The sequence below is a fragment of the Tachysurus vachellii genome, chromosome 10, assembly GCF_030014155.1.
Source record: "Tachysurus vachellii isolate PV-2020 chromosome 10, HZAU_Pvac_v1, whole genome shotgun sequence".
In the NCBI taxonomy this organism is placed as follows: domain Eukaryota; kingdom Metazoa; phylum Chordata; class Actinopteri; order Siluriformes; family Bagridae; genus Tachysurus; species Tachysurus vachellii.
In genome coordinates this window covers 9,499,561-9,526,661 of record NC_083469.1, presented here as the reverse complement: position 1 = coordinate 9,526,661, position 27,101 = coordinate 9,499,561, and the positions used below count along the sequence as shown (strand labels likewise).

General features: G+C 37.6%; 1 gene segment (V, D, J or C); it reads right to left on the bottom strand.

Moving 5' to 3' along the window:
• Positions 1 to 3,401: 3,401 nt before the first annotated feature.
• LOC132852517 (T cell receptor alpha variable 13-1-like) lies at positions 3,402 to 3,872 on the bottom strand. The segment is given in 2 exon segments: positions 3,402 to 3,739; positions 3,827 to 3,872. Coding segments are annotated over 2 exon segments (384 nt in total).
• Between the last annotated feature and the right edge of the window lie 23,229 nt (positions 3,873 to 27,101).

Below are 27,101 nucleotides of genomic sequence, written 5' to 3'. Positions count from 1 at the left end.
ACCCTGGACGCAGTGCCAATCCATCGCAGGGCACACACACACACACTCATTCACTCACGCAATCACACACTACGGACTATGGACAATTTTCCAGAGATGCCAATCAACCTACCATGGCACGGGGCGAATGTGCAAACTCCACACACACAAGGTGGAGGCAGGAATCGAACCCCCAACCCTGGAGGTGTGAGGCGAACGTGCTAACCACTAAGCCACTGTGCCCCCCTTTAAATACATGAAAAATTATTTACATTTTTTTCTTTTGAAATATTTGACACTCATTAGATGCTGGAATGTTTGTGTTGAATGAAATGGAGATTATGTAGAAAAATTCTACACCTTTTCAACATTCCAAATAATGCAAAATAAAATAAAAGTTTTAATTTTTCCTGTCCTGATGTTACTAATTATATTATAGATACAATAAATACAAACCATAGACTATACAACAGCCCATTAACTATATCATATATTTAACAATAGATAAAATAGTAAGCAATAGTAAGCTCAAACCACTGTAAAAAATTTTTTTGGATGTTTTTATGGCATATTCAGTCTATTATTAGTCATAAACACACTAGAAATGTCAAGTGACTGATGAGCAATATTGAATTCATTGAATTCCATGGGAATTCTCACAAGTATAGAATCATGTAACTTCAATATGTTACCAGTTTTATCAGTGAACTCTACTGTACACTTCCTATAATGTGTCCTATTACAAACAGCAGTAATCACAGAACAGATCTTATTTGCAGGTGTTTGGTGTGAAGGTTTTTGTTAAACAGAAAGGGAAGGTGTGTGACTGTGGTTACTAGCAGCACAGAAATATACTGCACTGTCCTCAGGAGTTACACTGGATATAAGCAGAAACGCATCCCCTGTGGAGTGTCCTGAAATGTTGAATCGTGGTTTAAACTTCTCCTCAGGAGTGAATCGTTGGAACTGGAGCACTCCAATGAGCTCAATGGAGTCACTGACTGTTTTTTGCTGATACCAATACATGTAGCTATAGCTGCTATCACCATGTTGGCAGCTGAGCGTCACTTCCCTCTGCTCAGGTGTTATTAATAGATGTTGTGGTAATTGCTGGATGTTGAGGGAAGAGATAACTGTGGCTATGGAAAAAAGAGAAATGTGTATCTATAAAAGAAGTTAGAACAAAGTTAATATACTGAGTTATTTTTGAAATCATGCTTACCTTTAAGACTGATAAGAATGATACATGAGACTATAATTGTTGCCATTTTTCAAGTGTTCTTCATTCTATCCAGGCTGTACTCAGGTTTTTAACTAATGGTTTGTGAACTTATCAAATATCACTGACTCCACCTGCCTTTTGATAGTATATCCTCTGTATATCCTCAGTACAGGTGTAAATGCATCATGATATAACACAGGAAGTTGTCACATGACAAAGGCGGGGATTTCAGTGCATGGTTTGGTGTTTATTTAGCACTCACTGCACAGAAATACAAAGCACTGTAGTCTGCTGTCACAGACTGTGCCAAGAGATAACCTTCCTTCTCTGCATCTCCTGAAATGTTGAACCCCTTTTTGTCTATTTCAGGACTCTTGAAGTTCAGGAACCCCTAATTAGCTGGAGACTTTGCTGGTTAACATGCTGATACCAGTATAATTGTCATAATTTTTGTCATGGTAGCTGCATGTGATATTTAATGAGTCGCCAGGTTGCAGGAATAGGACAGCAGGGAACTGTGAAACAGAAACAATATTTATATATATATATATATATAGCAATAGAGTAAGAAAACTATAAGCTAAACCCATAACTCGGTAAAAAAAAAAAAACCTGTTTTTTGGGGGGGAGGGTCTATTAATAGTCTTAAAAAAACTAGAAAATGTCAAGAGACTTGTGCATAAAAATGATTTCATTGTCCTCTTTGGCACCCAGAATAGGGATAATCCAGTCTCCAAGCAGCTGGCACACGGTAGTATAGACAACTAGAATGTACATTTCCTGAAAAAAATGTGAATGGTGCTTGCACGTGGCAAGTTCCCCTCATCGTGCTCAGTGTTTTGATATATGACATGTCCATGTTGTGCTAACTTTTTGCTTTCGCTTATTTTGGGGGCGGGCCTACACGTGACGTCATTTCCCCTCATCGGGCTGAATGTTTTGATATATGACATGTCCATGTTGTGCTAACTTTTAGATTTCGTTTATTTTGTGGGCGGGGCTACACGTGACGTCACGTGAATACCCGGTGGGGTGCCAATACTTTTGGACAAAAGTTGCTACTGAAATAAAACTTTGTCCGGAGTAAGGTCCTAAAGGAGCTGGGCGAAGTTTTGTCCAGCAGGATAATAAGAATGTTGCTTTGCAAGCACCATTAATTACACAGGCTTATAAGACGCAGGGTTTTGCTTCGCCTATAGGTGTCAGAGCTCACTCCACTAGGGGTATTGCTTCATGCAGTGCCAGGGGTGTCCCCCTTGATTAAATTTGTGCTGTGGCAGGCTGGTCCTTTTGGCACACCTTTATTAGGTTCTATAACCTAGACCTTGACCACACACCAGGGTCCCAGGTCCTTCAGGGCTATTGATCTTCTGTTCCCAGTCCGCTCGTGCTCTCTTACCACCTCTGGCACAGTCATTGACCAATGTGTGCAGCATGGGTATTGACATTGCAATAACATCAGCCTTAACCAAATTTCCAGTTCCCTCGAAAGGAAACTACTTACATATGCAACCCGGAACGAGATGCTGCATTGCTTGCTACACCCCGGGCATCTATTAGCACTTCCATACAAATAGAAGCAGGAGTAATGTGACGCAGACGCCTGTAGATATACTAGCTGGCGCAAATTCCCTACATCACCTCTCCTATCCAAGCCATTAAATTGCTGTGTGAGCTTCAGAAACAACTTCCTCAAAGAAGTGTTTCCGTAGTGTAAGCCTTCACACAGCATCTCGTTCCCTTTTCAGGGAAACAGGTTACATACGTAACCTTGTGTAGTTATTCCAGTAGTACGTAAATGTGATTGTTGCCTCAGTCACCTAAGGCTCATTGCTCATTGGGGATAAATAAAATCACATTTAATACAAGTCAAATACTAATATTTTTTGATCTATATTAATCTTTCTATAATAAACTTTTTTATTAATGTTTCTTTTGTTCTGCAAAGCTGCTTTAAGATAATTGTTAAAAATGCTTTTCAAATTTATTTGTATAGCATTTTTAACAATTGTCCCCATTTTGTTCAACACAAGTGATGATAATGTAGAAAAGTTCTACACCTTTGCAACCTTTATTTGCAAACAAAAATGTGTTACCAGTTTTATCAGTGACCTCTACTGTACATTTCTATATTGTCTTATTAGACTGCAGTAATCACAGAACAGATCTTATTTGCAGGTGTTTGGTGTGAAGGTTTTTGTTAAACAGAAAGGGAAGGTGTGTGACTGTGCTTACTAGCAGCACAGAAATATACTGCACTGTCCTCAGGAGTTACACTGGATATAAGCAGAAACGCATCCCCTGTGGAGTGTCCTGAAATGTTGAATCGTGTTTTAAACTTCTCCTCAGGAGTGAATCGTTGGTACTGGAGCACTCCAATGAGCTCAATAGAGTCACTGACTGTTTTTTGCTGATACCAGAACATGTAGCTATAGCTGCTATCACCATGTTGGCAGCTGAGCGTCACTTCCCTCTGCTCAGGTGTTATTAATAGATGTTGTGGTAATTGCTGGATGTTGAGGGAAGAGATAACTGTGGCTATGGTAAAAAAGAGAAATGTGTATCTTCGATAAAAGAAGTTAGAACAAAGTTAATATACTGAGTTATTTTTGAAATCATGCTTACCTTTAAGACTGATAAGAATGATACATGAGACTATAATTGTTGCCATTTTTCAAGTGTTCTTCATTCTATCTAGGCTGTACTCAGGTTTTTAACTAATGGTTTGTGAACTTATCAAATATCACTGACTCCACCTGCCTTTTGATAGTATATCCTCTGTATATCCTCAGTACAGGTGTAAATGCATCATGATATAACACAGGAAGTTGTCACATGACAAAGGCGGGGATTTCAGTGCATGGTTTGGTGTTTATTTAGCACTGTGTTACTCACTGCACAGAAATACAAAGCGCTGTAGTCTGCTGTCACAGACTGTGCCAAGAGATAACCTTCCTTCTCTGCATCTCCTGAAATGTTGAACCCCTTTTTGTCTATTTCAGGACTCTTGAAGTTCAGGAACCCCTAATTAGCTGGAGACTTTGCTGGTTAACATGCTGATACCAGTATAATTGTCATAATTTTTGTCATGGTAGCTGCATGTGATATGTAATGAGTCGCCAGGTTGCAGGAATAGGACAGCAGGGAACTGTGAAACAGAAACACTATATATATATATGTGTATATATATATATATATATATATATATATATATATATATATATATATATATATATATATATATATATATATAGCAATAGAGTAAGAAAACTATAAGCTAAACCCATAACTCGGTAAAAAAAAAAAAAGCTGTTTTTTTGGGGGGAGGGTCTATTAATAGTCTTAAAAAAACTAGAAAATGTCGAGACTTGTGCATAAAAATGATTTCATTGTCCTCTTTGGCACCCAGAATAGGGATAATCCAGTCTCCAAGCAGCTGGCACACGGTAGTATAGACAACTAGAATGTACATTTCCTGAAGAAAATGTGAATGGTGCTTGCACGTGGCAAGTTCCCCTCATCGTGCTCAGTGTTTTGATATATGACATGTCCATGTTGTGCTAACTTTTTGCTTTCGCTTATTTTGGGGGCGGGGCTACACGTTACGTCACGTGAATACCCGGTGGGGTGCCAATACTTTTGGACAAAAGTTGCTACTGAAATAAAACTTTGTCCTAAAGGAGCTGGGCGAAGTTTTGTCCAGCAGGATAATAAGAATGTTGCTTTGCAAGCACCATTAATTACATAGGCTTATAAGACGCAGGGTTTTGCTTCGCCTATAGGTGTCAGAGCTCACTCCACTAGGGGTATTGCTTCGTGCAGTGCCAGGGGTGTCCCCCTTGATTAAATTTGTGCTGTGGCAGGCTGGTCCTTTTGGCACACCTTTATTAGGTTCTATAACCTAGACCTTGGGGTCTTCAGGGCTATTGATCTTCTGTTCCCAGTCCGCTCGTGCTCTCTTACCACCTCTGGCACAGTCATTGACCAATGTGTGCGGCATGGGTATTGACATTGCAATAACATCAGCCTTAACCAAATTTCCAGTTCCCTCGAAAGCAAACTACTTACATATGCAACCCGGAACGAGATGCTGCATTGCTTGCTACACCCCGGGCATCTATTAGCACTTCCACACAAATAGAAGCAGGAGTAATGTGACGCAGACGCCTGTAGATATACTAGCTGGCGCAAATTCCCTACATCACCTCTCCTATCCAAGCCATTAAATTGCTGTGTGAGCTTCAGAAACAACTTCCTCAAAGAAGTGTTTCCGTAGTGTAAGCCTTCACACAGCATCTCGTTCCCTTTTCAGGGAAACAGGTTACATACGTAACCTTGTGTAGTTATTCCAGTAGTACGTATGTAAATGTGATTGTTGCCTCAGTCACCTAAGGCTCATTGCTCATTGGGGATAAATAAAATCACATTTAATACAAGTCAAATACTAATATTTTTTGATCTATATTAATCTTTCTATAATAAACTTTTTTATTAATGTTTCTTTTGTTCTGCAAAGCTGCTTTAAGATAATTGTTAAAAATGCTTTTCAAATTTATTTGTATAGCATTTTTAACAATTGTCCCCATTTTGTTCAACACAAGTGATGATAATGTAGAAAAGTTCTACACCTTTGCAACCTTTATTTGCAAACAAAAATGTGTTACCAGTTTTATCAGTGACCTCTACTGTACATTTCTATATTGTCTTATTAGACTGCAGTAATCACAGAACAGATCTTATTTGCAGAAGTTTGGTGTGAAAGCATTCCAATAAGCTCAATGGAGTCACCGACTGCTTTTTGTTGATACCAGTACATGTAGGGATAGCTGGTATCACCATGCCGGCAGCTGAGCTTCGCTTCACTCTGCTTAGGTGTTATTAGTAGATGTTGTGGTGATTGCTGGATGTTGAGGGAAGAGATGACTGCAGATACTGTATATATAAAAAATGATGTGTATATTCATTAGAAGAAGGTTAAACAAAGCTTTTATATAAGCAATTTTGGTAATCATGCTTACCTTTAAGATTGATAAGAATTATAATTGAGACAATTTTAGCCATCTTGTCAAGTGTTCTTCAGGCTTCCACTTTGTAAATATTGTGCATAATTTTGACAATCAACTCTATTTATTCAGTTTAATTTCTCTTTACTGCCCTCTAAAGGAATAACTAGACAGTTGCTTAAGTGTTAGCTAATGATGTTATTCAAATAGTAAAATGAAACCCTTAAAGGTAGTATCTCCGATGTTTGAGAAATGCTTCATAAAATGAGTCAGGACGACAAACTAAACAAAAATCAAAACTAAAGTTTAGCCAATAAGCAGAAAGGGGCGGGCCTTGTCAATATGCGGCAGAGAGAGTGTTCAGTGTGCATGTGTGACATTAGCAGAAAGCGGTTTTAGCATTGACATGGAGAATAAAAACAAAGAAAGAAAGCAAAGAAAGGCTTACGATAAGGCAAGAAGTAGGACCCGTGTTAATATAGGATCAGCTTTCCAGCGCTGGAGAGAACTGAAGGAGCGGGAAGTTGGCCGCATTGTCACAGATTCGAGTTTCCTGAGTCAATAACTCCTGAGCTAAACGCTGTTACTACACAAATAACACCTCTTTTCTATCGTAGTAATGTAGAGAGGCAGCTACAACCGCGTTTTGTGTAGTAACAGCGTTTAGCTCAGGAGTTATTGACTCAGGAAACTCCAATCTGTGAATATGCACCAACTTTACTTAAGACGCCGAGGCGCTTTTTTCCTTCTCGATAGGTGAGTAACGTTGGTTTTACTTTGTTACACAGAACTAATATATGCCGTCCTTTGCATGATTATGCTTGTGTGTCATATTTGCTTGTTTGTTTATCTGCAATCATCGTATTGTTCTTCCCTTCAGCTATGATAAAGACACATTTCTTTCCATTAGTTGCCTGGGTTGCGTATGTATGTGTGGGCAGAGCTATCAATACAGGGGTGGGATCCATTTGGGTTAGGGGCATGTTTGTTTTGGTGATTTCTAATATCAACATTGGCTTTCAAACATCGGAGACCCTACCTTTAAATACAACACTCACTCACTCATTCATCTTCTACCGCTTATCCGGACTACCTCGGGTCACGGGGAGCCTGTGCCTATCTCAGGCGTCATCGGGCATCAAGGCAGGATACACCCTGGACGGAGTGCCAATCCATCGCAGGGCACACACACACACACTCATTCACTCACACAATCACACACTACGGACTATGGACAATTTTCCAGAGATGCCAATCAAACTACCATGGCACGGGGCGAATGTGCAAACTCCACACACACAAGGTGGAGGCGGGAATCGAACCCCCAACCCTGGAGGTATGAGGCGAACGTGCTAACCACTAAGCCACTGTGCCCCCCTTTAAATACATGAAAAATTATTTACATTTTTTTCTTTTGAAATATTTGACACTCATTAGATGCTGGAATGTTTGTGTTGAATGAAATGGGGATTATGTAGAAAAATTCTACACCTTTGCAATATTCCAAATAATGCAAAATAAAATAAAAGTTTTAATTTTTCCTGTCCTGATGTTACTAATTATATTATAGATACAATAAATACAAACCATAGACTATACAACAGCCCATTAACTATATCATATATTTAACAATAGATAAAATAGTAAGCAATAGTAAGCTCAAACCACTGTAAAAAAAATTTTTGGATGTTTTTATGGCATATTCAGTCTATTATTAGTCATAAACACACTAGAAATGTCAAGTGACTGATGAGCAATATTGAATTCATTGAATTCCATGGGAATTCTCACAAGTATAGAATCATGTAACTTCAATATGTTACCAGTTTTATCAGTGACCTCTACTGTACACTTCCTATAATGTGTCCTATTACAAACAGCAGTAATCACAGAACAGATCTTATTTGCAGGTGTTTGGTGTGAAAGTTTTTGTTAAACAGAAAGGGAAGGTGTGTGACTGTGGTTACTAGCAGCACAGAAATATACTGCACTGTCCTCAGGAGTTACACTGGATATAAGCAGAAATACATCCCCTGTGGCGTGTCCTGAAACGTTGAATCGTGGTTTAAACTTCTCCTCAGGAGTGAATCGTTGGTACTGGAGCACTCCAATGAGCTCAATGGAGTCACTGACTGTTTTTTGCTGATACCAATACATGTAGCTATAGCTGCTATCACCATGTCGGCAGCTGAGCGTCACTTCCCTCTGCTCAGGTGTTATTAATAGATTTTGTGGTAATTGCTGGATGTTGAGGGAAGAGATAACTGTGGCTATGGAAAAAAGAGAAATGTGTATCTTCGATAAAAGAAGTTAGAACAAAGTTAATATACTGAGTTATTTTTGAAATCATGCTTACCTTTAAGACTGATAAGAATGATACATGAGACTATAATTGTTGCCATTTTTCAAGTGTTCCTCATTCTATCCAGGCTGTACTCAGGTTTTTAACTAATGGTTTGTGAACTTATCAAATATCACTGACTCCCCCTGCCTTTTGATAGTATTTCCTCTGTATATCCTCAGTACAAGTGTAAATGCATCATGATATAACACAGGAAGTTGTCACATGACAAAGGCGGGGATTTCAGTGCATGGTTTGGTGTTTATTTAGCATTGTGTCACAGACTGTGCCAAGAGATAACCTTCCTTCTCTGCATCTCCTGAAATGTTGAACCCCTTTTTGTCTATTTCAGGACTCTTGAAGTTCAGGAACCCCTAATTAGCTGGAGACTTTGCTGGTTAACATGCTGATACCAGTATAATTGTCATAATTTTTGTCATGGTAGCTGCATGTGATATTTAATGAGTCGCCAGGTTGCAGGAATAGGACAGCAGGGAACTGTGAAACAGAAACAATATATATATATATATATTACACAGGCTTATAAGACGCAGGGTTTTGCTTCGCCTATAGGTGTCAGAGCTCACTCCACTAGGGGTATTGCTTCGTGCAGTGCCAGGGGTGTCCCCCTTGATTAAATTTGTGCTGTGGCAGGCTGGTCCTTTCGGCACACCTTTATTAGGTTATATAACCTAGACCTTGACCACACACCAGGGTCTCAGGTCCTTCAGGGCTATTGATCTTCTGTTCCCAGTCCGCTCGTGCTCTCTTACCACCTCTGGCACAGTCATTGTCCAATGTGTGCGGCATGGGTATTGACATTGCAATAACATCAGCCTTAACCAAATGTCCAGTTCCCTCGAAAGGAAACTACTTACATATGCAACCCGGAACGAGATGCTGCATTGCTTGCTACACCCTGGGCATCTATTAGCACTTCCACACAAATAGAAGCAGGAGTAATGTGACGCAGACGCCTGTAGATATACTAGCTGGCGCAAATTCCCTACATCACCTCTCCTATACAAGCCATTAAATTGCTGTGTGAGCTTCAGAAACAACTTCCTCAAAGAAGTGTTTCTGTAGTGTAAGCCTTCACACAGCATCTCGTTCCCTTTTCAGGGAAACAGGTTACATACGTAACCTTGTGTAGTTATTCCAGTAGTACTTAAATGTGATTGTTGCCTCAGTCACCTAAGGCTCATTGCTCATTGGGGATAAATAAAAATCACATTTAATACAAGTCAAATACTAATATTTTTTTATCTATATTAATCTTTCTATAATAAACCTTTTTATTAATGTTTCTTTTGTTCTGCAAAGCTGTTTTAAGATAATTGTTAAAAATGCTATTCAAATTTATTTGTATAGCATTTTTAACAATTGTCCCCATTTTGTTCAACACAAGTGATGATAATGTAGAAAAGTTCTACACCTTTGCAACCTTTATTTGCAAACAAAAATGTGTTACCAGTTTTATCAGTGACCTCTACTGTACATTTCTATATTGTCTTATTAGACTGCAGTAATCACAGAACAGATCTTATTTGCAGGTGTTTGGTGTGAAGGTTTTTGTTAAACAGAAAGGGAAGGTGTGTGACTGTGCTTACTAGCAGCACAGAAATATACTGCACTGTCCTCAGGAGTTACACTGGATATAAGCAGAAACGCATCCCCTGTGGCGTGTCCTGAAATGTTGAATCGTGTTTTAAACTTCTCCTCAGGAGTAGGGTTTTGAGACAAAAGCATTCCAATGAGCTCAATGGAGTCACCGACTGCTTTTTGTTGATACCAGTACATATAGCGATAGCTAGTATCACCATGCCGGCAGCTGAGCTTCGCTTCACTCTGCTTAGGTGTTATTAGTAGATGTTGTGGTAATTGCTGGATGTTGAGGGAAGAGATGACTGCAGATACTGTATATATAAAAAATGATGTGTATATTCATTTGAAGAAGGTTAAACAAAGCTTTTATATAAGCAATTTTGGTAATCATGCTTACCTTTAAGATTGATAAGAATTATAATTGAGACAATTTTAGCCATCTTGTCAAGTGTTCTTCAGGCTTCCACTTTGTAAATATTGTGCATAATTTTGACAATCAACTCTATTTATTCAGTTTAATTTCTCTTTACTGCCCTCTAAAGGAATAACTAGACAGTTGCTTAAGTGTTAGCTAATGATGTTATTCAAATAGTAAAATGAAACCCTTAAAGGTAGTATCTCCGATGTTTGAGAAATGCTTCAGAAAATGAGTCAGGACGACAAACTAAACAAAAATCAAAACTAAAGTTTAGCTAATAAGCAGAAAGGGGCGGGTCTTGTCAATATGCGGCAGAGAGTGTTCAGTGTGCATGTGTGACATTAGCAGAAAGCGGTTTTAGCATTGACATGGAGAATAAAAACAAAGAAAGAAAGCAAAGAAAGGCTTACGATAAGGCAAGAAGTAGGACCCGTGTTAATATAGGATCAGCTTTCCAGCGCTGGAGAGAACTGAAGGAGCGGGAAGTTGGCCGCATATTCACAGATTCGAGTTTCCTGAGTCAATAACTCCTGAGCTAAACGCTGTTACTACACAAATAACACCTCTTTTCTATCGTAGTAATGTAGAGAGGCAGCTACAACCCCGTTTTGTGTAGTAACAGCGTTTAGCTCAGGAGTTATTGACTCAGGAAACTCGAATCTGTGAATATGCACCAACTTTACTTAAGACGCCGAGGCGCTTTTTTCCTTCTCGATAGGTGAGTAACGTTGGTTTTACTTTGTTACACAGAACTAATATATGCCGTCCTTTGCATGATTATGCTTGTGTGTCATATTTGCTTGTTTGTTTATCTGCAATCGTATTGTTCTTCCCTTCATCTATGATAAAGACACATTTCTTTCCATTAGTTGCCTGGGTTGCGTATGTATGTGTGGGCAGAGCTATCAATACAGGGGTGGGATCCATTTGGGTTAGGGACGGGTTTGCTTTGGTGATTTAAAATATCAACATTGGCTTTCAAACATCGGAGACCCTACCTTTAAATACAACACTCACTCATTCATTCATCTTCTACCGCTTATCCGAACTACCTCGGGTCACGGGGAGCCTGTGCCTATCTCAGGCGTCATCGGGCATCAAGGCAGGATACACCCTGGACAGAGTGCCAATCCATCGCAGGGCACACACACACACACACACACGCACACTCTCATTCACTTACACAATCACACACTACAGACAATTTTCCAGGGATGCCAATCTACCTACCATGCATGTCTTTGGACCGGGGGAGGAAACCGGAGAACCCGGAGGAAACCCCCGAGGCACGGGGAGAACATGCAAACTCCACACACACAAGGCGGAGCCGGGAATCAAACCCCCAACCCTGGCGGTGTGAGGCGAACATGCTAACCACTAAGCCACTGTGCCCCCCTTTAAATACAACTGAAAAATTATTTAATTTTTTTTCTTTTGAAATATTTGACACTCATTAGATGCTGGAATGTTTGTGTTGAATGAAATGGAGATTATGTAGAAAAATTCTACACCTTTGCAACATTCCAAATAATGCAAAATAAAATAAAAGTTTTAATTTTTCCTGTCCTGATGTTACTAATTATATTATAGATACAATAAATACAAGCCATAGACTATACAACAGCCCATTAACTATATCATATATTTAACAATAGATAAAATAGTAAGCAATAGTAAGCTCAAACCACTGTAATAAAATTCTTTGGATGTTTTTATGGCATATTCAGTCTATTATTAGTCATAAACACACTAGAAATGTCAAGTGACTGATGAGCAATATTGAATTCATTGAATTCCATGGGAATTCTCACAAGTATAGAATCATGTAACTTCAATATGTTACCAGTTTTATCAGTGAACTCTACTGTACACTTCCTATAATGTGTCCTATTACAGACTGCAGAAATCAGAAAAAAGATCTTATTTGCAGGTGTTTGGTGTGAAGGTTTTTGTTAAACAGAAAGGGAAGGTGTGTGACTGTGGTTACTAGCAGCACAGAAATATACTGCACTGTCCTCAGGGGTTACACTGGATATAAGCAGAAACGCATCCCCTGTGGATTGTCCTGAAATACTGAATTTTGTTTTAAACTTCTCCTCAAGAGTGGGGTTTTGAGACACAAGCACTCCAATTTGTTCAATGGAGTCACTGACTGTTTTTTGTTGATACCAGTACATGTAGGGATAGCTGGTATCACCATGCCGGCAGCTGAGCTTTGCTTCACTCTGCTCAGGTGTTATTAGTAGATGTTGTGGTAATTGTTGGATGTTGAGGGAAGAGATAACTGTGGATATATAAATAAAAAATTGATGAGAAAATCATTAAAAGAAGAAAGAGCAAAGTTTTTATATTAGCAATTTTGGTAATCATGCTTACCTTTAAGATTGATAAGAATTATAATTGAGACAATTTTAGCCATCTTGTCATCTAGTGTTCTTCAGGCTTCCACTTTGTAAATATTGTGCATAAGTCTGACAATCAACACTGTTTATAGAGTTTCATTTCACTTTACTGCCCTCTAATGGAATAACTAGAAAGTTGCTTACAGTAGGTGTTACAGTAGCTAATGAAGTTCCATTTCAAGAGAACTTGACATGGTGAAAGGCCCCTTTCTCTTGCCCTCTCCCCTGACTCCAAACTCCCCATTTTGTTTTCGGGAGCTCACATGGCTTCTTCTTCCAACCCGGAAAAGAGTATATTGCTGTCCTTGTTGGGATCTTAGGAGCCTGATATCCATGGTATTGATGTCCTGATGGAATACATATTCTGCCCATCTCTTTTCACCTTAGGGCCTGTCTGGCGATGCAGCGAGTGTTGTCGTAGATAGGGACCAGCAGGTGAAGTGCCAGTCTGTGGCATTCAGGGAATATATCCCTGACTGCATTAAGCATTGGGCTATATTCCAGCTGCACCTTGCCCCCTTCTAGCCCACTCAGAGTAGAGAAAAGGGCAAGTATTGGGGCACACTGACCAGCCTCCCTAGGCTTTTATGGGGGCTCCGGCCTCAACACTTGCCCTTTTCTCTGCTCTGAGTGAGCAGGTGCTGGTCCCTGTCTACGACAACACTCTTCAGTGTCCTCAAGAAGAGAAGGTGCTTGTGAGCTTTCTTGACCAGGTTGAAGGTGCTAATGGTCCCTGATAGGTCCTCCGAAAAGTGGATCTTCAGGAACTTAAAGCTGGAGACACATTCAACCAGCAACTCATTGATGTGGATGGGGCGTGTGTGCCTCTTCTCTCCCTCCTGGAATAAAAATGAGTGATGTAGATGCCCTTATAGGATGTGCTGGCACATTTCCCCTTCGTCACGTGTCCTATCCAAGCCATTAAATTGCCATGTGTGCACACAGAGATTCAAACGCAACTTCCTCAAACAAGCATTTCCATAGAGTCAGCCTTGACGCAGGGTCTCGTTTCCTTCTCAGGAAACCGGGTTACATACCTACCCTGGTATAGTTATTCCAGTAGTAAAGGTAATTCACATCCAGTAGCCTTTATTGTTAGGAATAAAATAGACAAGATAAACTAAATGAAAACTAAATGAATGAAATTGTAAACTAAATGAAAGACTTAAATACGAAATAAATAAGAAATAAAACCTTTTTTATAGTCAAATATGTGACACCCATTAGATGCTGGAACACTTTGTATTGAACAAAATGGAGATAATGTAGAAAATATTTACCACCTTGGAACATTTATTTGCAACAAACAATGTGTTACCAGTTTTATCAGTGAACTCTACTGTACACTTCCTACAATAAATGCTATTACAAACAGCAGTAATCACAGAACAGATCTTATTTGCAGGTGTTTGGTGTGAAGGTTTTTGTTAAACAGAAAGGGAAGGTGTGTGACTGTGCTTACTAGCAGCACAGAAATATACTGCACTGTCCTCAGGAGTTACACTGGATATAAGCAGAAACGCATCCCCTGTGGAGTGTCCTGAAATGTTGAATCGTGGTTTAAACTTCTCCTCAGGAGTAAATCGTTGGAGCTGGAGCACTCCAATGAGCTCAATAGAGTCACTGACTGTTTTTTGTTGATACCAGTACATGTAGGGATAGCTGCTATCACCATGTCGGCAGCTGAGCTTCAGTTCCCTCTGATCAGGTGTTATTAATAGATTTTGTGGTAATTGCTGGATGTTGAGGGAAGAGATAACTGTGGCTATGGAAAAAAAGAATAATGTGTATCTTCGTTAAAAGAAGTTAGAACAAAGTTAATACACTGAGTCATTTTTGTAATCAAGCTTACCTTTAAGACTGATAAGAATGATAGATGAGATTATAAGTTTTGCCATCTTGTCAAGTTTTCTTCAGTCTATCCAGGCTGTACTCATGTTTTTAACTACAGTAATTGTTTGTGAAATTATCAAATATCACTGACTCCACCTGCCTTTTGATTGTATATCCTCTGTATATCCTCAGTACAGGTGTAAATGCATCATGATATAACACAGGAAGTTGTCACGTGACACAGGCGGGGGATTTCAGTGCATGGTTTGGTGTTTATTTAGCACTGTGTTACTCACTGCACAGAAATACAAAGCGCTGTAGTCTGCTGTCACAGACTGTGCCGAGAGATAACCTTCCTTCTCTGCATCTCCTGAAATGTTGAACCCCTTTTTGTGTATTTCAGTATTCTTGAAGTTCAGGAACCCAATTAGCTGGAGACTTTGCTGGTTAACATGCTGATACCAGTATAATTTGTCATAATTTCTGTCATGGTGGCTGCATGTGATATTTAACGAGTCACCAGGTTGCAGGAATAGGACAGCAGGGAACTGTGAAACAGTTAAACACATGCAGGTCCCTAGAGCAGTGTTAGGGGGAAAAAACTATTAGAAACTGTGACAAATAAAAAAGAAATCGATTTCAAAAAAGTTGGTGAACTCTTTTTGTCTCACCTATAAGCCAGTGTAACAGAAAATGTGTTGCTGTAGCTCTAATCACCATGGTGTATAGTGGCATATCAAGTCTATGTAGTTGATCTGTGCTGTTGAGGAATCTACAGTAGATCGAGTTATGTGCTGCTTTATGTTAAATGCATCACTACTGCCCCCTTCTGGACCTCTTCATATACCCTACTCTTTGGATGTCACTGAGCACATGATATAATTTAACAGTATATGATGTAGATCTGTACAGTATTTAGTTCTGAATATGTTTCTCAGCTACAGTGATATCCACCAGGCTATCCCAAACCAACACTAATTTATTTATGCCATATGATAATGATATAGTGTGAGCTTTTTGTAGAGCTAACCAGGGGATCTGGTACACTGTGTATATTTGAGCTGCACAGTAATACATAGCAGTGTCATTTGTCAACACATTTTCTATGATCAGAAAGGCATCACTTGCTCCATCTCCTTCCAGTTTAATTTCTCTATTCAAACCAGTTTCTATGTATTTATTGGTTCTGTAGAGATGTCCAAGCAGTTGTAGATGTTGGTCCACAGAATGTTTGTACCAGAGGATGACATTAAAGCTTTGGGAACGCTGAGAACACTCAAGCTTTACATTATCATGCTCATTCATCAGCAAATCAGGATACTTTTGATGAACAGTGATACTTAATGGCACTCCTGTGAAATAAACAAAATGACAATTGATAAAAAGGTTTATTTAAATTCTGTATGTTACGTTAAATATGTTTTACGTTTAATGTTTTTAAAATATAATATTTGCTGTATCATACCTGTCAAAAAATTCACAAAGGCACTGATGGTGACAATGATGCTTCTGATCATGGAGTGAGAGAGTGTATTTGCATCTCAGTTACTGATCCATAATATACAGGGTGCAGGAAATGACATCATATGCATGTTGCTGATGATTTTTCTGTACATGTGCCTGTGGTCTCATTTTGGATTGGTCTCAGCAGGTGTGATGAGGTATTTGTTAGACAATGATGATGTGGAGAAAAGTTTCCTTATAGTTAATGAACATTCTCTCACTGCTGTTCCATCAACTTTAATTTTGCTTTCATAAATAGGCTCAATTCTGTGGAATGTGTCATAAAGTGTGTCATTTGCCATCAGTTCAATGTTTATGGTTGTAGACATAGTACATACATAGTAGAATGTTTGTACCAGAGAATGCGATCATCAGAATTTATTTCAGCAGAATTTTTGGTTGTCTTTGTCATTTCTGATGGAGATTGTTTAATGTGTATAGCCATTGACAAGCCTGTTAAAGAGAGGCACACAGACAGCATGCTGAATATTAACATTATTTCAGAACAAATAAAAGCTTGATCACGATTACACACACAACGTACCATCAGCATAAGAGTAAGAATAAGGTGTTGAAAAACAATCATGTTAAAATCCCATCCTTCATGTGTTAATTTCAGGTCTAAAAATACTTGTCTGAAATGGGCAGGGATCATTTCAATAGCTGTGATGCTGTAATTATGCGATCATAAAATTCATTACATAGTCCATGTTGAAGGATGGAGCATAGGGGCACGACACACCTGACTTAATTTGTGCTTTTCAGTACTCCTATCTATACTTAAATTGAAGTGAAACTTATATTTTCTTTACTAATATGTCACCTTAGAGGAAACATCTTAGATACAGCTCCATAGAACACAAATATTCACACCCTCATTCACACTTAGATGCAATTTAGTTTATTGTATTTACCTACCAGCATATATTTGGGAGAAGTTTTTTCACCTAACCTGGAGGACACTCATGCTAAAATGTGGAGAACATGTTGAACATTGCAGAGACTTTAACCCAAGATACAACAGAGGACCATAAAGCTGTAAGGTCTCAGTGCTACCAGTTACATCAACATAATGCTTTGTTACTGATTATGTTTTAAAATAATTTTATGCAGTTTCAATTGACAAGCTTCAATGAAATACACAGCATTGTACTCACTTTAATTTGCTTGGAGAAGTTGAAGAGATATAACATTTTTACCATCTCAGCAGTGTGGTGTTTGCTGTAACTAGTATGAGACTGTACAGTTGATTAAGGATTTTATTATGAGGAGAGGACATGCATGATGCTGTGTGTAATAAGCTGCACAGAAGTCCAGAGTGCTGTGTAGTGATTGCCTTGCTTTGGAAATCTTTAGAGAAGCTGATAAACTCCCATCACAATAAAATTACCTTAATTTTCCTCATATTTTGGATAGCTATAATAAATGCAAAATATTCATGCATTTATATTCCTAGTTCTTTCTTTCTTTCTTTCTTTCTTTCTTTCTTTCTTTCTTTCTTTCTTTCATTCCCCTGCAATTAAAAAGTATCTATCTAGCTATCTAACTATCTATCTAACTATCTATCTATCTATCTATCTATCTATCTATCTATCTATCTATCTATCTATCTATCTATCTATCTATCTATCTATCTATCTATCTATCTATCTATCTATCTACAGTATCTATCTATCTAGACTATGAACATTATACCATTATTTGTAATCTTATACAACTGAGCAGAAGTGATTCAGAATATATTATTTAGCTTATGATGAAGTGATGAAGATAAATATGCTCACGAAACTAACTATCACTAAAATACTACTCATAAAATACGGCATATCACAAACAGCTTCAGAGCTTCTAGCATCTGATGTGATTAAAGAGTTGTATGAGGCTGTACAGTTTATTAAAGGCTTTCAAGGACATGCCCATAATCCAAATGTAAATGAAAGGATGAAAGGAAATTCTCATATTTTCCATTCTATTTATATGCTAGCATAGTAGTTCAGTGTTTGAGCCCTGTATCTGTTGTGTAATTAAAAAAAAGGCACTGTCTAGATCAAGGTTTTTCCCTAAAGCTGCTCTGTTAAACATCAGAACTTAATTCTTCTGCAAATAAATGAATGAATACAAGAAACCACAGCTCCATCTAGAGACCCAATGAATATCTACAAAGGGCTTTTACTTCTTAGTTTTGTATTTGTACAACAGTGTAGTGAGTTTGCACCACAGTGTTTACTCACAGCACAGAAATACAGAGCATCGTCTCCTGGCTCCAAGTTCTTCACTGTTAAAGAGCCGCTTTCAACTACAGTCTTAACTGCAACATATTTGTCTTCACTGAATTTCCCATAATCTGCTTTAACACCAACCGACGTGAAAACAAGGAGTGTAATTCCCTCCCCTGGAAGCTGCTTAAACCAGTACATCTGTCTGTGGTCAACATTCTTGTTGTGAGTGCAGTTCATTTCTGCAGAACTTCCTGGAGAACCCCAGATTATATCAGGATTCTGCAAAACACCATTTCCATCCACTTGACCTGGGAATGAGACATTGATCAAATTAATAAGTGCTGGAACAAGTAAAAGGTTAAAAGGTGTGTTTGAAGATGTGAAGCTTCACCAGAAAAAAGACAAAGTGCCAGAATAAAGAGAGCTGTGATCATGTTGAACTCCTGCTGTTAAGACAGTAGGAGGATCATTTAATCTAGAGCTACTGTAATCTCCCTCTCTATATAATAAAGGAAATGACATCACATATTGCTACTCAACAGACATGAGAATGTTGTAATTTGTGATGTGGTTAAACAATTGTTTGTGGATATACAGACAGGTTTGTGTTTTTAGGAGAGGACGTTTGTGAAAAAATATTCTACAATTGATGCAAAGGAGAAAAATGTGACAAAGAATCAGACCTTGTATTCTGATGAGAGACACAATATATGACATAATTACATTGTTAAGCAATATGGTCCCACCCAATAAAAACAGTATTTTTGTGTGTCATTAATCTAGACTATATTTTCCACTATAACAGCAGCATGAAATTGATAACAAATGCAATAAAATAATAATAAATAAATAATATTAGTAACCTCCAGTACATCAGAATGCTTGTGGCAATCAAAATGAATTTTTTCATTCCTTCCTTTAAATTAGGGTTAGGATTAGAAGCAAATACAAGGAAAAGAGACGGCATAACAAAATCAAGTGATTACATGTGATACATGTCTCAGATTCTATTGTTCTTCAGATGAATGTTTCTGTTCCTTGGTGAATAAATGAAGCTACAGCACCCTCTACTGAGTTGCAAGTAGCAAATTTATTTCCATTTTTGAGTGTCAGGGTAAGATTCAACAGTTGACCAAATGACCAAATGAATTAATGTTTAAATATAAGGTGCTTATATGATGGTTTAACTATTATATTAAAATAAAAGTAAATAAATAATTGTAATAAAAATGGCTCTAATGCAATCTATTTATTGAAATTTCTATAGTCTGGGGTATCATGAACTATCATATTAGTTTAATCGTATATCCTTACAGCGACTTTAGATTTTAGCTTCTAAAAAGCTTCTTGCAGATCCTCTGGTCATATCAGACATTTCCATCAAACTGAATAGTGTGAATGTTGGAATAATATCAGCATTCTGGTGTTTTGTGTGACTTTTGATGTGGTTAAACAGGTGTAGGCTGTAGAGCTCATTAATTAAAGACAGTTTTTTGTTATAAGGACAGGACGTGTGTGACACTGTGTGTAATAAGCTGCACAGATGTACAGAGCGCTGTGCAGCCCTAGTCTTGCTTTGGGAATTTGTAGAGAAACAGACGACTTTCCATTTCCGCTCACAGTAAAATTACCTTCATAATATTTTTCATATTCTGGCTTGGTATTATAAACATATCCAATGAGTTTAAGGCCGGTGTCTCCATGTGTTCTCTGATACCAGAGTATTGTGTCATAGTTATTGATGCTGTGGTTACAGGTTAGAGTTACACTTTCTTCAGGCAAACACAACACATCAGCAGGACTCTGATGAACATCTTTGCAAAACAATGAACCTAGATAGAAAGAAATGTGTTAAATGTTAATGACGGTTAATATTTCGATATATCCAATTTCAAGTAGATCTAAATAATTTGCAATAATATAAATTCTCAGTAATTTATATAGACTGCATTATAATAAATATTCAGTTTAAATCATTTAACATTGAGTGTAATTATCTCTAATATTACCTGAGAGGCAGATCACACAGATAATGAGTTGAAATGAAAACCTAATCATACTGATTTCTTTAACCCTGTGTAATAACTAAAGAATCTACATTGGTGATACACAGAAATGTGACACACGATCAAAGCTCACAGTGTCCAGGAGACAGGATGTGACATCCTTACAGTGACTAACACTATGATCACACCCATTACTCTGAAATTGGAGACTGCTGTTTGAAAAGCATTGTCTGGTCGATTTAAGCCTCTCCCAGTTCCTGTCATAACTGCATCCATAATCTGTTTCAACACCAAACTATGTGGATACACAGAAACCCTTCAAGCTGCTTAAACCAATACATCTGTCTGTAAGTAATATTGTGACTGCAGTTTATTTCTGTACATCCTCCTGGAGAACGTCAAATTATACCAGGCATCTGGAAAACACCACTTCTATTCACTTGACCTGTGAGAGAGACATATGTCAAATTAATTCATGTACTAAAACATGTTAAAGCTAAAATAGTGTGTTTGATCATGTTGAACTCCTGCTGTGAGAAGAGCATGAGTATAGAGCTAATCTCCCTCTGTATATACTGACGGATGTTTTAATGTTAGAATAATGTCAGCAGTTTGGTTGCTGTAAGTCGTCATGTGGTTAAACAGGTGTATGGGGCTGTAGAATTGATTACAGGGAGAGGTTTTTGTTTTAAGAAGAGGACGCGTGTGACACTGTGTGTAATAAGCTGCACAGAAATAAAAAGCACCGTGCAGCTCTTGACTTGCTTTGGCAATTTGTAGAGACACTGAAGACTCTCCATTTCCAGTCAGGGTAAATTTTCCGTCATAATCGTCCTCAATTTTTTTTGTATGGCTATAGCTTGCATATCCGATGAGTTTAAGGCCGGTGTCTCCATGTGTTCTCTGATACCAGAGTATTGTGTCATAGTTATCGATGCTGTGGTTACAGGTTAGAGTTACATTTTCTTCAGGCAAACACAACACATCAGCAGGACTTTGATGAACATCTTTACAAAATAAAGACCCTAGAAAAAAATATTTTCACTTTAATATATGTATGTAATTGTTTTATATAAATATTTAATTAATAATTTTATCATTTATATAAATAATATTACCTAAGAGGCAGCTCAAACAAATTATAAGTTTAAATGAAAATCTCATCATATTGATTGTATTAAAGTTGTCTAGAAAAGAAATGATCTACAGGTAATTAAACATGATTATTTTGTGTCAACTATGTGACATTTGGCCAGACCTCATTTTAGCAGAAAGACAGGATATGACATCATCACACTAAAAAAATATGGCCACACCCTTGTTTAGGCTCAAACAGGAAAAATTGCTGAAGAATCTGTAGACATATGAAATAGCATGATATAATATAGGAGTCCTTGTGAATGTGCATAAATTACAAATATGCTATATCTAATTACAATTTCCAAGCCTCCACTCACCAAAACGGAAGAAGTTCAGTTAGCTCAGTGATTAAGGTTTTGTTTCAGATTGTATTCTGCTACAAGAATAAGGCAATTCAGATAAAAGTCTCTATTAAGGAAATTTACTGCACCATCTAGACACCAGGTGAATACCAGATAGTCATTAGTGATTATTGAAATATTTGTAGAGTGTAAGAAGTAAACAGTGATAAATTAAATTGATCCACCAACAGGAAGTGTAATTCATTTCCAGTCAGAATTTTGTGACTTATGATGTGGTTAAAACAGATGTATGAGGCAGTAGACTTTAAAGACAGGTTTTTGTTTTAAGACGTGTGTAACACTGTGTAATAAGCTGCACAGAAATACAGAGCACTGTGCAGCCCTTGTCTTGCTTTGGGAATTTGTAGAGAAACTGTTGATCGCCTCATATCCACTCATTGTAAAACTTCAAAATTTTCCTCATATTTTATAGTGCTAACAAAAAAATACAGTGAGTATAATACTGTATTATGTATTATGTTGTAGTTCGGGACCCCGTGGTTGCAGGTAAGAGTTACATTCTCTTCAGGCAAACACAACACATCAGCAGGACTTTGATGAAGATTAAAAAGTGTTAGAAACCTGTTAAATATAAATGTCTTATATATAGGTATATTTATTATATATTATTCTGGATGGAAATGAAATAAATACAAAGCAAATCATTAGAAAAGGATGGCATGTAGACTGCATTTAAAACAATGCAATGTTTATACAATTCAATTTTATTTGTATAGCACTTTTAACAATTGTCTCAAAGCAGCTTTACAGAACATAAGAAATATAAAAAGAAATAAGAAATAGAACATAAGAAATAGAAAAAGTTCAAGATTAATATTAAACATATATTTAAATGTGTTTGTATTTATCCTTAATGAGCAAGCCTGAGGTGACTGAGGCTACAGTGGAACAGAAAAACTCCCATCCTCATTTGGGTGACACTGTAGGGTGTGATTACGAACTGTTATAAACGACAAAGAGTGTTATAATGAATAATGTCCTTTCTACAGTCATACACAATCTGACGATTGTGTATTGATTAGGAGGTTGCTGTCCTCAAAGACCACATGCTGTTGGCATCTTCTCTTTGAATGATCTGAAATCTTCATGAAGCAGAATCCGTACATCTCTAGATGCCTCAGGATCCTCACAGGGTCAGCCTCTTCTTACAGAAGGTCCAAAATCTTCAAGAAGTGGAACACAACTGGAGCTGGAACAATCTGGATGCCTTGGGATGGGTAGAAAAAATAAGTGGAGAGGAATTAGCGTAGCAGCTGTTCATAACATTAACCAGCACTAGATGATAATGTGTATTTGATCAGATGTACGGGAGCGCATTTAAACTGGGATAGTGTATCTGAGACCTGACCACTGTCAGGAAATCTGTTCCAAAGTTTAGAAGCTACAGTAAATACAAAAACGATCTACTGCCTTTATTTTATATGACTGTTTGTTTGTAAAGCAAAAGATATTCCAACTCATAGTCCCCATCCACTTTATATGAGACAGTGGGGCTCAGTGTATAAGGTCTGTGAGTTCACAACATTGCATTAAATGCCTGCGATCTATTCTACTGCAAACGTGCTTTGTATAAGGTGCTTCATATAAAACCTATTTTAAATGAGATAATAAATAAAACTACAGCACCATCTTCAGACCAGCTGAATATCTACATACTCAAGGCACTGAAATACAGAGCATCGTTTCCTGTATCTACTGTAAGTTCTTCACTGTTGAAGAGCCGCTTTCAACTACAGTCTTAACTGCCTCATACTTTTCTCTACTACATTTTTCACAATCTGGTTCAACACCAACTGAGGAGTGTAATTCCCTCTTCTTAATGGATGCTGCTTAAACCAGTACATCCGTGTGTAAGTAATATCCTTATTCTGAGCTTCCTGGAGAACCACAGATTAAATCAGGCATCTGAAAACACCACTTCCATCCACTTGACCTGTGTATAAGAGTGCTGAAAGAATTTAAAGCTAAAACAATGTATTTGTAGATGCGAAGCTTCACCAGAAAAGGGATAAAGTCCCAGAATAACTAGAGCTCCTGCTGATAGAGAGATGCAGTGACCTGAACTGAACTCATGTGACAGTAGGAGGAGGACAAATTCAATTAAACTGAGCTCCCTCTCTGTATAACAAAGGAAATGTGATCTTTCTCAATTTTTTTTGTATTGCTTTAATAAACATGTCCGATGAGTTTCAGACTGGCGTCTCCATGTGTTTTCTGATACCACTGTATTGTGTTGTAGTTTGGGAGCCCGTGGTTGCAGGTAAGAGTTACGTTCTCTTCAGAACTCAGCACTGATGAACATCTTCACTAGATGAAAAGAAAAATTTTAAATCCAGATTTCTTTAATGTGCATATTTTTGTTTTATTTAACACCATGTGGAAATTAAATAAATTTAAAATCTTTAGAGATGTATGTAGAGTTCATTATACCAAATATTCAGTGTAACACAATCTGCTGGACTTACATCAACTCTAATACAATATTACCTGAGAGGCAGCTCATACTAATGATGAGTTTAAATGGAAAGCCACTTATATTTAATTCTGATGGAAGTAACCAATGAACAGACCTCATAGTGTCAGTGAGGAGACAGGATGTGACATCATTACACTGTTTAACACTTCGATCACAACCATGAATAAAATAAGTTAGTTGGAAATCAGAAGAGAATGCAATCAAGCAAGCATATAGTCCTGAGTCTGTTTACTAAGAATTATCATAAGACAAAGAGCGTTTGTAGAATGTAAATTGTAAATATAATTTTTTATAATTTCTTAAAAAGTATTTTTTTATTTATCCTTTTATAACATTGTGTTGAAGTTTGGATTTTATTAGTTGTTTGTATTTCATTAGTATAATTTATCAGCATACTCAAATTGCAGTAAATATACAGTGAAGCCTTATAGGATATGTTTATATTAAAATGAAGTTAAATGAATTAATTCATAAATTTGTGAGTGTGATGCTGGAATACACAGAATAGGATGTCAGTTCATACATAAACATTCGTACACTTATTTACATCTAGGGACAATTTAGCCTGGCCAGTCCACCTACCATCCTGTTTGTGTGATGTGACAAGAAACCTGGAGAACCTGGAGGTGACCTGTAGAGGCACAGGAAGTAAACTAATCTCAGGATCAAAATGTGCCAACAGTTAAATAAAATTTTTCTGTCAAACTTGTGATGAATCAGAGGCAGGAAATAGAGAAGGGTCATTGTAGAACAAGTAAAAGTGAATGTGTCCAGAAACTGTACAGTTGCAAGAAAACGTTGAGCTTTGGTTTTGGTTGTTTTTAAAAAGTGGTGTCATAATTATAGACAAACACAAAGTTGTCTGAATAAACTAATAACACACAAGTTGTTACATATTTCAAATCTGTACTACAGTAAGCACACTGAGTAATCATAATCAACATAAGGGAACCCTTGAATTTTGTAACTTGTATGTTTCCTGTACATGAAGCTGCTGACAGACTGACACAATCATGAGGAAGAGTTGTACGCTATTCCTCCCAAGAAACCTGCTTTAGTTCATCAATATTTTGGGGTTGTCAAGACTGAACAGCCCTCTTCGGATCAGGTCAAAAAATCTCAATGGGTTAAGGTGAGGACTGTGACTTGCCAATACAAAACAGATTTCAGTCATTCTTTAGTTGATTTACCTGTCTCATTTTCTTGTTGCATCATTCAATCCATCTAAAGCTTGAGGCCATGGACTGTTGCCTTGACAATATCCTGTAAAATGCCTTGAAATGCCAGTTTTGAATTCATTAGTCCTTTAATGATTGCAAGGGATCCAGGCCCCAAGAAACAAAGTAGCTCCAATCCATGATACTCCCTGCACCATGCTTCACAGTTAGGATGAGGTGTTAATGTGTTGCTCTTACTGTACCTCTCCACAGAACTTCTTCACAGAAGAGCTGTGGAACATCCTTCATGCAATGTGCCACAATGATTTTTTCTTTTCTTTAACAGCCTTTGTGATCTCTTTTGACTGACTAAATAAAACCACAGCACCACCAAGAGACCTGATTAATATTTACACATTCTTATTGGTTCTTTCAGTATTTGTTCAGTGCTGTAGTGAGTTTGCACCACAGTGTTTACTCACGGCACAGAAATACAGAGCATCGTCTCCTGGCTCCAAGTTCTTCACTGTTAAAGAGCCGCTTTCAACTACAGTCTTAACTGCAACATATTTGTCTTCAGTAAATTTTCCATAATCTGTTTTGACACCAACCGATGTGAAAACAAGGAGTGTAATTCCCTCCCCTGGAAGCTGCTTAAACCAGTACATCTGTCTGTGGTTTATATCTTTATTGTGAGTGCAGTTAATTTCTGCAGAACTTCCTGGAGAACCCCAGATTATATCAGGATTCTGCAAAACACCACTTCCATCCACTTGACCTGTGAATGAGACATTAAATTATGTTAATTGCTAAACCAGTTTAAGCTAGAAAAGTATGCATGTGGCTGTGAAGCTTCACCAGAAAAGAGACAAAGTGCCAGAATAACTAGAGCTGTGATCATGTTGAACTCCTGCTGATAAAGAGGGATACAGTGACCTGAACTGAACTCATGTGACAGTAGGAGGAGAATAAACTCAACTGAACTGAGCTCCTTCTCTGTATAACAAAGGAAATGACATCATATTTTCTGCAGTGTTTATCCCACAACAGCTTACAGCTGCTGAGAATATCATAATGAAGACAACAGTCATGACACATTTTGGATTAATGTCAGCAGTTTGGGGTTTGGTATAATACATAATTTATGATGTGGTTAAAAAGGTGTATGAGTCTGTAGAGTTGTTTAAAGACAGGTTTTTGTTTTAAGGAGCGGTTGAGTAAGACACTGTGTGTAATAAGCTGCACAGAAATACAGAGCGCTGTATTTGTGTCTTGCTTTGGAAATTTGTAGAGAAGCTGATGATTTTCCATTTCCACTCACTGTAAAATTACCTTCATAATTTGCTTCATATTTTGGATTTGTATTAGTAATATATGCAATGAGTTCCAGGTTGGTGTCTCCATGTGTTCTCTGATACCACAGTATTGTATAATA